At 34.3% G+C, this 12,381-nt stretch overlaps 3 protein-coding genes and 1 non-coding gene across 7 annotated transcripts; 2 read left to right on the top strand and 2 right to left on the bottom strand.

Annotated features, from left to right (window-relative positions):
* The first annotated feature begins 145 nt into the window (after positions 1 to 145).
* On the top strand, positions 146 to 3,369 carry AT5G03795 (Exostosin family protein). Its single transcript, NM_001036751.2, has 4 exons — positions 146 to 685; positions 1,157 to 1,398; positions 2,113 to 2,461; positions 2,540 to 3,369. Exons 1-4 carry the CDS (start codon positions 386 to 388, stop codon positions 3,203 to 3,205), a joined length of 1,557 nt encoding a protein of 518 aa, NP_001031828.1. The 5' UTR covers positions 146 to 385; the 3' UTR covers positions 3,206 to 3,369.
* A 758-nt stretch (positions 3,370 to 4,127) lies between these two features.
* On the bottom strand, positions 4,128 to 5,977 carry HB51 (homeobox 51). 2 transcript variants are annotated; one of them, NM_120460.5, is made up of 3 exons: positions 5,657 to 5,977; positions 4,749 to 5,104; positions 4,128 to 4,619 (listed from the first exon to the last, which is right to left on the bottom strand). In NM_120460.5, the coding sequence occupies exons 1-3, from the start codon at positions 5,772 to 5,774 to the stop codon at positions 4,386 to 4,388; spliced, it is 708 nt and encodes a 235-aa protein (NP_195999.2). In that variant the 5' UTR covers positions 5,775 to 5,977; the 3' UTR covers positions 4,128 to 4,385. The 2 variants fall into 2 exon arrangements, with proteins under 2 accessions (NP_195999.2, NP_001330319.1); NM_001342733.1 differs by having other exon boundaries at positions 4,140 to 5,104; positions 5,657 to 5,975.
* A 3,725-nt stretch (positions 5,978 to 9,702) lies between these two features.
* TRFL10 (TRF-like 10) lies at positions 9,703 to 11,657 on the top strand (the record flags this gene model as incomplete). Of its 3 annotated transcripts, none has more annotated exons than NM_001342731.1 (4): positions 9,703 to 9,898; positions 10,153 to 11,069; positions 11,171 to 11,224; positions 11,308 to 11,657. In NM_001342731.1, exons 1-3 carry the CDS (start codon positions 9,812 to 9,814, stop codon positions 11,220 to 11,222), a joined length of 1,056 nt encoding a protein of 351 aa, NP_001331807.1. In that variant the 5' UTR covers positions 9,703 to 9,811. The 3 variants fall into 3 exon arrangements, with proteins under 3 accessions (NP_001331807.1, NP_195998.2, NP_001331808.1); NM_120459.4 differs by having other exon boundaries at positions 9,709 to 9,898; positions 11,152 to 11,224; NM_001342732.1 differs by lacking the exons at positions 11,171 to 11,224; positions 11,308 to 11,657 and having other exon boundaries at positions 9,709 to 9,898; positions 10,153 to 11,169.
* Positions 11,658 to 11,744: 87 nt separating this feature from the next.
* AT5G03775 lies at positions 11,745 to 11,817 on the bottom strand. Its single transcript has one exon. It is a non-coding gene; the product is annotated as a tRNA-Arg (tRNA).
* Between the last annotated feature and the right edge of the window lie 564 nt (positions 11,818 to 12,381).

Genomic DNA, 12,381 nt, shown 5'->3' with positions numbered 1-12,381 from the left:
GTTGATATAACAACTTAATTAATACTAGAAGAGTTTTGGTTTGGATTGGTTGGGACGGGGTAGAAATAGATAGAAATAAAACGTTTGGGGTGGAAATTGATAGAAATAAAAAGTTTGCATGTGAAAAGAGAAGAGAGAGTGGAAAGAAAGATGACGCTTGGCACGAGGTGACGAGGGAGCAACCACTTATTACCAAATGTTATTCTTTCATTCACCTTCTTTTAAATTTCTCTTCTTCTGCTCCTAAAACCGAAAGCAAAACTAAAAAAGGTTGAAATAAAAACAAAAAAGCTCTCTTCTTTATTAGTTTTGATTCTTCGTCTTCTTCCTCTTCTTTCTTTATAATTTTCTTCTCAGAGAAAGAGAATTAATAGAGAGAGAGATCATGGGAGATGAAGATGTTGATGGGAAGTGTAAAAACATGTCTGCATGTTCCTCAACGACGTCGTATTCAACTAAACTCTTTCTATTCATGGTTCCTCTTGTTGTCATTTCTGGTTTCGTCTTTGTAAATATTGGTCCTAAAGATTCAACTTCTTTATTAACCTCTCTGTCCACTACTACTTCTCATCTTCCTCCTCCGTTTCTGTCTACGGCTCCGGCACCGGCGCCATCTCCTCTGCTACCGGAGATACTTCCCTCGTTGCCAGCATCATCTTTATCGACTAAAGTGGAATCTATTCAGGTTAGAGAAATTACTTAGGAATACCTAAATTATTCCTTTCTTCATTCTTCATCTTTGCATGTCTTTTTTCTTTTCCGGCTATTTTATTTATTTCTTTTCTGTTCTTATTTGTTACTAACAAATACTTATGTTAATGTTTTACCAACAGATATCATAACATTTATGTTTTAAATTCCGTGGTCAAACTACAGTCAACTGTAAAAAATATTTTGTCAACTAGTCAAATGTGAATTTTAATTCGTTTTTATTAAGGACGAGAGAAGCAGTCGCATCAAAACCGCAAAATAAGAAAGCAAAGATTACAGTTTTTTTATATATGTAGGGTCGGGTGATATAAATTTGAACTAATTAATCAACTAACTAATGTTCATATAGTTTTGATTTCTTTTAAAGTGATTTATTTACTGATATGGAACCATTCTTTAATTTCATTTATGTACAATAGTCTAGAGAATAACAATGATTGAACAGGGTGATTATAATCGCACAATTCAACTGAATATGATCAACGTTACTGCAACGAGTAATAACGTCTCTTCTACGGCATCATTGGAACCAAAGAAAAGAAGAGTTCTTAGCAATTTAGAGAAGATAGAATTCAAGCTACAAAAAGCTCGAGCCTCCATTAAAGCCGCTTCGATGGATGATCCCGTGGACGACCCGGACTATGTTCCTCTTGGTCCTATGTATTGGAACGCTAAGGTCTTTCATCGGTAAGTGAAATGAATAATTATGTTTACTTTCTATATTTATTATTCTGAAGTTACTGCAATTTGGATTCGCTAAGAATGTATCTGAATTAAATTTAAGTTACACGGTTTGGAACTGTGAATTTATTGGTTCGTCAAAAATGTATTTGAATTAAATTAAAGTCAAACAGGTTGGAAACTATCAATTTATTTGAATTAAATTGAAGTCATACAGGTTGGCAGTGTGAATCATAATTATGGCTTGGAACTGGATTTACTTTTTACTAAATTGATGGGGAAACCTGGCCAGGAAGTTTCAATTAAATTTGAGTTACGTTTTTAGTAGGTTTTTATATTTAATTTCTTGCTAAATACTAGTAGTAGTTTGTTTCCATTAAATTAGTAAATGCAATAGATTTGTGGTGTCCCATCTTATATGCGTAGCGTAAGCAGAGCAAGGAATCACATACCTTATTTTTTTGGAGGGCTAAATTTCTAAAATCAAAAATATTATTATTGGCCCATCTTACATGGTTTAGCAAAATAAGGTAACCAATGATAGCGTAACTTGTTGATTGATCTTGAAAACCATATTAACTTAGACAAGACATTCGAGCATGTGCACAAAAATGTTTTCATGTGGTCTAGAGTAGAGAGTGAAACAGATTTTCTTTTGACGATTTGCTAACACTACCATGATGTGGTTACAATGTTTTGTTTATGTATTGAAATGTTTAGGAGTTACTTGGAGATGGAGAAACAATTCAAGATATATGTATACAAAGAAGGCGAGCCACCGTTGTTCCATGACGGTCCATGCAAAAGCATCTACTCTATGGAAGGAAGTTTCATCTATGAGATAGAAACCGATACACGTTTTCGGACCAATAATCCCGACAAGGCTCATGTTTTTTATCTACCATTTAGTGTCGTCAAGATGGTAAGATACGTGTATGAACGAAATTCCCGCGATTTCAGCCCCATCCGAAATACAGTCAAGGATTACATCAATCTTGTGGGTGATAAATACCCATATTGGAACCGCAGCATCGGAGCCGATCATTTCATACTTTCTTGTCACGATTGGGTACGCTATAACAATATATTTGGCTTATATCTTCTGGTTAGCTAGTTATCGTTATAATCTTGAAATTTTTTGGTATAGGGTCCTGAGGCAAGCTTCTCTCATCCACATCTAGGACATAATTCGATTAGAGCTTTGTGCAATGCCAACACGTCAGAGAGATTCAAACCAAGAAAAGATGTGTCGATACCGGAGATCAATCTAAGGACGGGATCCTTAACTGGATTGGTCGGTGGACCGTCACCTTCCAGCCGTCCCATCCTCGCCTTCTTTGCAGGGGGTGTACACGGACCGGTAAGGCCAGTCTTGCTCCAGCATTGGGAGAACAAAGATAATGACATTAGAGTCCACAAGTATCTCCCTAGAGGAACGTCTTATTCTGACATGATGCGGAACAGCAAGTTCTGCATTTGTCCTAGCGGTTATGAGGTTGCGAGCCCGAGGATCGTGGAGGCACTCTACTCGGGTTGCGTCCCGGTTTTGATAAACTCAGGATATGTTCCTCCGTTCAGCGATGTACTGAACTGGAGATCGTTCTCGGTGATCGTTTCAGTGGAAGACATACCGAATTTGAAAACGATATTGACATCTATATCGCCGAGACAGTACTTAAGGATGTACAGAAGAGTGTTGAAGGTAAGGAGACATTTTGAGGTGAATTCTCCGGCTAAGAGGTTTGATGTGTTTCATATGATTCTTCATTCGATTTGGGTGAGGAGATTGAATGTGAAGATTCGTGAAGTCTAAGTTTTGTCAGATTTTTTTTGTTTGTTTGGCGTGTGTAACGAAAAATAATTGAAAAGTCCCGGGATTGTTTGTGTGTGTGTGTAAAATTATAATTGGGCGTTTTTCTTCATTAATTTGTAATAAACAAATAATAGTTATATTTGCATATTTTAATATGTTAACTTAAAAGTTTACAAATAATCAGGCGTCAAGGAACATTCGAAGAAGAAAAATAGCTTGTGCACTGAAATACTGTGACGATATAATTAGGCGACTTTTTGGTGTTCATATACTAATACTCTGTTAATTAATTAATTTCAATTGAATTATTTTAGTTATTACTTATACATGTGTTCAATGTTTAGGATCAAGTATATTTCAGTTTAAAGACAGCTATTCGAAGTTGGTTTGTAAAATACTAAAATTGGTTCAAAATTTGATTGGCCCATTACAAGTTACACATCTTACCAAACTTTAAGCTCAGATTCACTGACTCTTAGTTAGGCCCAAAATAACTCCTGACTAGGCCCAAACAAACTAGCAACGACGGTTCCAAATATAAACAATGGAGTGGCAGCTTCGTACTACTTCTGATCACTTTATGGCTTTTGCGTCTGATGTTTTATCAATATGAGACAGTTATTGGAATACTGTCAAGGTTACAATTTTTATGATCTCTGATTCGAAATGTAAAGTTCTTAAATATTTAACAACTAAAGCCTTCTTCAATCAAAGCTTACCTGGAGACAGTCATGTACATATAAAGATTAGCTTTTTACCAAGCTACAACACACACACACACACACACACACACAAAGCCTAAGCAGCTTTTTTTTGCGTCAAGAGGTCTCAAGTTCGGTGAAGGGAAGCGGAAAATGCTGAGCATCAGTGTCAAGATTTGTACAATCTCGTTTACTCTCGTCATTATTTTGGTTTATAGCTAGTTTTGTTTCGGACATTCGCCAATTCTGAGTGTTCATAGTATAGTTGTTCAACAAAACCAACTCAACAATTTTCAGACTCAATCTCGCATCCAAGAACGTGCCATTTATGTTTTAAGATCGTACAATGAGAGAAAGCTTGTCTTAGTCTATAACACTACTAAAGTCCTAGTCTAAAGCTCTATTTGACACAATCTCTCTCTCTCTCTTTCTCTCGTTCTCTCATTCTCTTTCCCTCTCTCTGAGATCAGCAACATCTATCAGGGGTATGACGGCCAGCCAGAGGAAGCAACCAGCATCGGATTGTTGTATTGACCGTAAACTTGATTCCCTCCGGTGATTTGATTTGCGTTCATATTCTCCGTTCTTGGATGAGCTACCACCACCGATGAAATCTCCACCGTGTCTTCCTCACCGGAAACTTTGATGGTCCCGGCAGAGATTTGCTTCTTGATCAAACCCTGGTCTCTTAGTAAAGCTCTCAGCTTCTTCACCTGCACCACCAATCCAATTTTTTAAGGGGGGCAATCTGATAGAATCAAGACTTTAAGGGATAAATTAAGAAAACGATAATATGTAATTAGATCCCATGATTTTAATTTTGTGCAATATAATACACAAACCTCATCGTGTAACATTTGTTTCTCCCTAGAAACGACGTCGTACTCTTGTCTAAGCGAGTCGTACAACTGCTCAAGCTGCTTCGCCTTCCACCGTGCACGGCGGTTTTGGAACCAAACTGCTATCTGACGTGGCTGCAGACCGAGCTCTCTCGACAGCTTCACCTTCCTGTCTGAATCTAATTTGATCTCTTCTTGAAAACTTCGCTCAAGTGAAGCTAATTGTCCACTCGTTAGTCTCTTCTTTTTTATCATCTCATTGTTGTTGTTCGGAAATCGGTACGCATTCATGATCTTTTCTGATTCCGGTACAGAGATAACCGGTCCGGTTTGTGTATCGCCAGGCGTATATGAATTTCCTGCTGTTAAACATTTTAGCAAACGCCCCGAAAGGATAAAAGGAAATATTTAAACATAGAAGCGCAACAATATAATCATTATACGAAAAAAAAAAAAAAAAAAAAAAAACTTCCAAAAGTATAAGAAGAATAAAATTATGTCCGCAACCATTTTTCTTAGAGTGAACTATACCATAAACGAATCTCAACTTTTCAAAAGTGACGTTTTACCTTTTTGCATTTGGATCCCAAGAAATTGTTTTTGTAGGATCCCAAGAAAAAAGTAAGAAACTTTATTTATAGATATTGTAGACTGAAGATAAGAAAATCTTAGCTTCTCATCAGAAAAGTAACGTTTTAGTTGACATTTGGAATGAAGTTTAGGGACGTCATATTTGAAATTCTTTACATCATTCACAGAAAAAAAAAAACTTCTTGAGAACATTTGCAAGTGGGATAAATAAGGTTTTAAAGTTCATGAATTCGTCAAATATGGAATTAAACACATCTAAAAGTAAAAAAAACGAAAGCATGTAACATATGCAGACTTGGTACGATGGTGTGTGAATATACCTGCGTAAGGATCAAAGTTGAAGCTGTGGAGCGAGTTAAAGGAACTAGACTCCGGCCATGGCGGTGGCATGAAAGCTACTCTCACGTTTTCTACGTTGCTCGTTGTTGACCACTCCATCTCCTTTCTTTCTTTTGTAGTTCTTGTGAATATCTTAATATATATAAGAAGACATGAGAGATGGTCTATAAGGAAGAAAGATATAGGATCTAATACAATGGATAAAAGAAAGAAAAGAAAATTAGGGTTTTATTGGACCACAAGGGAAGGGGTAAGAGAGGCGTGACAAGAAGTTTCTTCTTCTATGTACTTTGTCTTTTGGAGGTGTAACAAAGTGTGAGAGCACGCAGTGTTCGAAACAATACATATATAAATAGGGATATGTATCTAGAGGGAGATATAGAGGTGTAGTGAAAGAGACAGAGTGAAATTGTCTGTGTTGTGTGAGGTTTTTTTCACCTAATAAGGGAGCAACCCAACAGTACCTTTTGTTTTGGAATTTAAAGATTGAAAAGGAAAGTGTGATATAATTTTGTCTCATTTGCACATCATCAATCATCATCCATCATCTCTCTAACATTAATATAGGTTGATATATTTTGTTGTGTCCAAGGGTCAAACTTGGAATTTTTAATTTATTTTCGGGAAACTGTTTTTTCTTTCGTATTAGTTTTTTTATAATATATATACTATCATGACACCTAATCTACTTGTTTATGTCAATATTATCGTTGCGCTTTTTCGATAAACATACAAATTGTAACAATTTATAGTGTTACAGAGTTTGCAAGATGATGTGAACCAACCAAGACAATACATGTTTTAGATTTAAATAAAATTGATTTTGCTACAAAATTAGAGGTTTTGATAATATCATATTTTTTGAAGAAAAAACAAACAATCTTGAGCCTTGTGTGAATGCACCAAATATTCCTTTTGAAAATCTAGTGTAAACCAATAAATGGTAAATCAAAATCTGCATGGATTAATTATATTTGACGGAATTTCTAAACTTGGGACTTTTTAACATTCACATAAATCTACTTGTGGCCTTTAACATTTAAACCACCGTCTTAATTGACTGAATTTTATAAACATGGAAACATAAATGTAGTTGAAAAGAAATTGATGAGATTTTATATATAAATATATTGTAATTTCGTGTAGTAATATAGGTGGGGGTACGTATTTGTCAAAGTTAAGCTTAAATAAGTGAAAGAGAAAGAGTGAAACGAAACTAATGGTCCCCCAAAAACTCCATAAAAACTGACAATGTGGTTCCCCCCTTCTTTGGTTATGCCTTCATTCTTGGTCCTAAGATTTTCAGTTATTGTTTTGTCTTATATATACACCATCTAAATCTACTTATATATATGTGAAAATTAATGTGCAAAAGGTTTGGCACTAGTGGCAAGTCCATACCAATGTATATGTGCAGTAACCTGTATAGAGTATATAGGGTGAGGCCAAAAGCTACCTTTGAAAGCTAAGAATCAACACAGAGAGCTAAGTAGATCATCTATAAATAAAGAGTCTGATATGACCAATAAAAGCCAAAGCAAAGAAGAAGTTTGAAAACTAAGTCTCATTGTCTTCATCTACTGTGTACTCTTTACCCCCACATTCTTTATTAACTTGCAGTTCTACACACAATCTCTCTCCCTATATCTCTCTCTCTCATATTCAATTGCTACTTAACAAATTGTTGATGTGTAAATAGTGTAAGAGATGGAGAGAGAAGGGTAGAGAGGGAAGGAAAGGAATCTTTTTCTATGTTAAAAGTAGATAGGGTTTGAACAGATTGATGATAAGTAATGAGATTTAAAACTAACGACAGTGTATAAGAGAAAAGGGAAGCTTTTAAGCCTAAACCCTTGAAAGAGATGAGACATCACAGTTTTCATAGTGTATAATTTTTTTAAGAATATTTTTATGGTTTTTTTTCGATGATTGCATTCATTGTAAAGGATCCGTTTGATAACAACATTTCATACTCTATTTTCTTAAAAAAATAATATGCAAATTTCACTATTTTAGCTAAGACCCTACGTAAAAAGTCTTCGATATGGACCAAAAATAACGTGTTTTTAACTTTTAAATGTTTACGTGTTACGCCAATATATATATGGTTTTCCTTGTCTGGATTAAATGAGAAATAAGACCGATTTGTATTCGAAATAAACTAAAATTAAGACCCATAAAATCATTTAGAATCATCATTCAGCTTGAAATTCCATTTCTTTCTTATCCGTTTTGTCCTATCGCCACTAATCCTTTTAACTTTTTGTGTATTTAATTATACATTCACATACGAAAATATATAATGTAATATTTATTCATAATTTCGTATACATCTTTATTAGAATAGAGCTAGTGATGAAGTTATAGGGTTATATATTAACTCTTCGAGTAGTAGATAATGTTAAGAACCAGAAGGTAATTAGTTGGGTTCATGATGAATGATTTCACAGAATCTTAAAAGTTAAAAGCCTTTTGTTAATACTGTCAAACAAATTAAATAATATCCGAATAAAAACTTTTAGCAGAGTCTCACTCTCATCTCCATGCATGCATTAGAAAAAAAAAAAAAAAAAAAAAAAAAAAAAAGAGGAGAGCCAGAACTAAAAACTCAGATATTGAGGAGAATCCAACATGTACAGGTATAATTCACAACTAAATTCCTTTGTTATTGTTCTTTGAGAATTGAGACTTTCCCCAAATGATTTCATTAGTTTTTATATAACATACACGATTTCATATAGACGACAAAAATAAAAATAAAATTAAAAAGACGATTTCATTTAGATCCATCAGTTACTAAGATCGGTAATCAAGAAAAAGGTCCCCCCTTCTTGGAGGAGCTAAATTTACTTGTCACATTATAGTAAAATGTAGGGACTTTATAAGGAATTAGAAGTAAGAACTTATATTATATAACAATTGAATTCCAAGTATTTATGCTATATATACGATATAACTGAGAATTGCTTAATGTGAATATGAAATATATAATGTGAATTATACATTTACTTTTTTATTTTTTTGATGGGTTTTGTTGGGTTAAACTAATTACCACCCTCACATAGATAAATGGGATAGTAAGATTTATTACACCACCATTAAATAACTCTAGAACTGAAAAGGTAAAAATATTGTGAAGAAGGCTAAAGATGAATATAACAGTGAAGGTTAAAGTTGGTACAGTGTCTCCTTTTTCACTATTAGTTTCAAAATCGTAAATACGTAACAATTAAATCCCGCCGTTAAAGTCAGACACTAATTTAAGACCATATTTATAACATTCATTTTACAAATTTTAATTGTTGCTATGCAAATTGACCAGACATATATAGTAACAAAAAAGGTAAACAAGTTCCATAAGACTAACCCACTTATACATTGCAAGTTTATTACTTACAAAAGTCAACAATATTTTAAAATTTAGTTAGCTACAATCTTCTTTTAACTTAATTGTTGAAGGCTTGTGGAACTAAAATGGTCATGACTCATGAAGACCTAACACATATGTAGAAGAAAGAAACCCTGTTTTATGGCGTATCAACTAAACTCTCTGTTTTTTTTCCTTTCTATAATAACTAGCTTAGTAGTTTCATGATTTAAAAAATTAAATATATTTATTATTTTAATCTCATTATAGTAAATATTTATATGTGTTAAAAAAAAGTAAATAATTATTATGATGAATCATCCGACATATAGTCTCTAGTATATACATGTGTATGTTTTATGCGTCAAAAAAATATGTGATTTATTTTCAAGAATTTAAGTCAATTAAAAAGAATCATTTACGAATGTAAAACTTTTCTGTTAATGAATTATGATTTTATATATTGATTACACTATTGTTTAAAGTTGAAATTTTAATGTCAGTAAATATATAAAAATTCTAAATAAATAAAAAAAAGTTAAAATATATTTTTGATTCAATATACATAAAATTTTGGGTTATCCGTATAATTAATTAAAAGGTGAATTGACTTCTTCTATATTTGCTAAATTTATCACATAATACTTTTTTATTTTGTTTATTCATCCATCTTCCTCAGTACGCTTCACAATTGAGAAGAGACACTCTTCACTGTTCATATAACGTCCCCATTGTTGAATTCGAGAGTGCCAATTTTAAACCGAGACTGATGATTGAGAAGAAACTGTCGAAGATGAAGATGAGAACCAAATCGATTCCGGTTAGGTCTTCGCGCAAATCCCTCGATTCGCTTCTGGTAAACCTATTTCTTCCCTTCGTCTCTATTTGCTTCTCGGAACAGTCTCCTTTAGAATCGGAAAACTAGAGCTTGTAATTTCCTGGTGCAGCTACATGACTGATTTTGGTTTTGATTTTGATTCGTATGTTATAATCAAAGCTTGTTTTGGATTCTGTGTGATTGTGGAGGTTGAATTTTAAATTTGGAACTCGCGAAATAGAAACTGTTACGGTTGATGTATTTGTGAATGATTTCTGGTCATCCTTTCACAGGATGATGAAGCTAATGAAAACACACAATGTGATGAAAGAGATGTGCCACACAAGAAGCGTCGTTGTCTTGGGACTAGTGAGACTACTGATAGAGGAGGATCTGTAGAGCCGCTGCTGGACTTGGATGCTTGTATTGTATGTGAAGTTTCAGACGAGCGGGTATCTCGTTGTTGCGGGGTTGACTGTCTTCTTTCGTTTCACGGCGAGTGTTTGTATGCTGATTTGGGTAGTACTAGTAGTAGTAGTAGTAGTAGTAGTGAGGATGTTTCGAATCCATTTTGTCCTTATTGCTGGCTCAAGATTGTTGCACTGAAATCCAAAACATTGAGAGAAAAGACCGTTGAGGCGGAAAAGGCGGTCTGCAAGTATCTAGATAAAGAGATGAAAAGCAGGGATGAGGATATAACCTTATCTGGTGATGAAATTGGAAACCAAGAGCAGAGTACAGACATTGTAAGTGATCATGAGTTACAAGGAGAGAAGGATGGCTGTTCATCAAAACCAGATGCGGATCAAGGGAAAGTGGGTACTGGTAAAGTGATTGACGAAGTTGGAGCATCAGAGAAGGTAGCTACAGAAAAATTTCAAGACGCTGAAGATGATGAAACAGCTAAAGATCAAGGTACAAGAATCCTGAATACAGGTGCAGGGAAAAAGAGAGAGGTTTCTTCGTTTTTGTCTATGCAAGAATCGTTTTCAGCAAAAGAACAGGACCAGGTCCAGCAGAATGAGAAGCGAAGAAGGAGAGGATTGAAAATTATCGATAGTGACATCTCATCAAAGGGATCAAGTAACGAACGAAATGGAGAAGATGTAACTGAGCAGGTAACTTCATCGGTTCAAGTAACCTCCCCGTCAGGGAGAATGAGGAACCAGCAGGCAACAACCAAAGTTGTGGCTAAGTCAAAGACAGTGAGGTTGTTCCTTTTTCTTCACTCACTGGAACATCAAGAGTTCATTTCCACATTAAATTTAGAAAGTTACCTCACGGATTTGCAGGGACATTTCTTTCTTTAAGATGGATCAAAGAAGGAGGCTACTTTGGACGTACGAAGAAGAAGAGATGCTAAAGGTATATACCAAACCTACACTAGCTGTATTTTCATGAATTGAATAAGAATTGTTGTTGATATATGTGTTGGTTGGTTGGTTCAGGTGGGAGTGGAGAAATTTGCAGCAGAAGCAAACAAGAACATGCCATGGAGGAAAATTCTGGAAATGGGAGAGAAGGTGTTCCACGAAACACGTACTCCAGCTGATCTCAAGGACAAATGGAGGAGCATGGTCAAGATTATGAACAAAAACGAACAAGGCAGCACACTAACCCCTACTGCTATGTAATCAATAGTTAGTGTGACTTATTTTGGAGATGAAGCCAGACTTGGTGAACTAATGTGGGAGTTGATCTGTGTAATAGACAAAAGTTCCTCCTTTACAAGAACTGACTTCTACTTTTTGTGTATCTTCGACATCTTTAGATTTTCAGTATAGATAATATATGGCTCGAAGTTCGAACTTGTATGTGTTAAAAGAAAAAAGTAAAATCTGAAAAATGGATCCTTGACAGAATAGAGGAAAAAAAAGGAAAATAACACACCCGGTGGGACTCGAACCCACAATCGTGTGATTAGAAGTCAAACGCCTTATCCATTAGGCCACGGGTGCTTTGTTGGGTAAGCTAGCTAAATAACATATATAGTTCTGTAAAATATTTTTGTTCGCTTTTAACAATTTGATGAATATACTTGCTCAACTCTTCTAACATTTTGAATTTTTATGTGTAGCAAATATAAAGCATTAATTTTTCTTTTCGTTTTATCAATTTTTTTTTCAAAAAATCTAACCACTACATTTATATTAAAAACTATGATATTATTAATTTAATAATATAAAAGTTTGATTTCAATTGCAATGGATACATTTTTTTTTTTTGAATGAAAAGAAGAATTAAATGTTTATTTGAACAAAAACCAACCATGTTTTTTTTTTTTTTTTTCAAAAACAGGAAGGATAGCTTTAAAAGAGTCTTCTCTCAGGAAAGAAGGATACAACATACATAAAAATTGATCATGTTTTTTTAATTTTTTTTATGGCCTCTAAAAGACTAAAACATATAGGAACGGTAGTAAACACATTTTTCACAAACTTGAGCCATGTAGGAATGTTTCGAACCGAAGCAGACTGTAAACCGAACATGATTCTTCCAATTAAACCGATTTTGAACCAATC

This window comes from Arabidopsis thaliana, chromosome 5 (genome assembly GCF_000001735.4).
Source record: "Arabidopsis thaliana chromosome 5, partial sequence".
Lineage (NCBI taxonomy): Eukaryota > Viridiplantae > Streptophyta > Magnoliopsida > Brassicales > Brassicaceae > Arabidopsis > Arabidopsis thaliana.
The sequence above is the reverse complement of the archived record's forward strand: the minus strand, read 5'-3'. Positions and strand labels throughout refer to the sequence as shown.

What these genes read in the sequence shown, in the direction of transcription:
- AT5G03795 (NM_001036751.2), top strand. Translation starts at nt 386, where the DNA reads ATGGGAGATGAAGATGTTGATGGGAAGTGTAAAAACATGTCTGCATGT. An exon ending in CTAAAGTGGAATCTATTCAG is followed by an intron (nt 686 to 1,156) that starts GTTAGAGAAATT and finishes ATGATTGAACAG; the next exon opens with GGTGATTATAATCGCACAAT. An exon ending in TACTTTCTTGTCACGATTGG is followed by an intron (nt 2,462 to 2,539) that starts GTACGCTATAAC and finishes TTTTTGGTATAG; the next exon opens with GGTCCTGAGGCAAGCTTCTC.
- HB51 (NM_120460.5), bottom strand. Translation starts at nt 5,774, where the DNA reads ATGGAGTGGTCAACAACGAGCAACGTAGAAAACGTGAGAGTAGCTTTC. An exon ending in CAACTTTGATCCTTACGCAG is followed by an intron (nt 5,105 to 5,656) that starts GTATATTCACAC and finishes GTTTAACAGCAG; the next exon opens with GAAATTCATATACGCCTGGC. An exon ending in AACAAATGTTACACGATGAG is followed by an intron (nt 4,620 to 4,748) that starts GTTTGTGTATTA and finishes TTGGTGGTGCAG; the next exon opens with GTGAAGAAGCTGAGAGCTTT.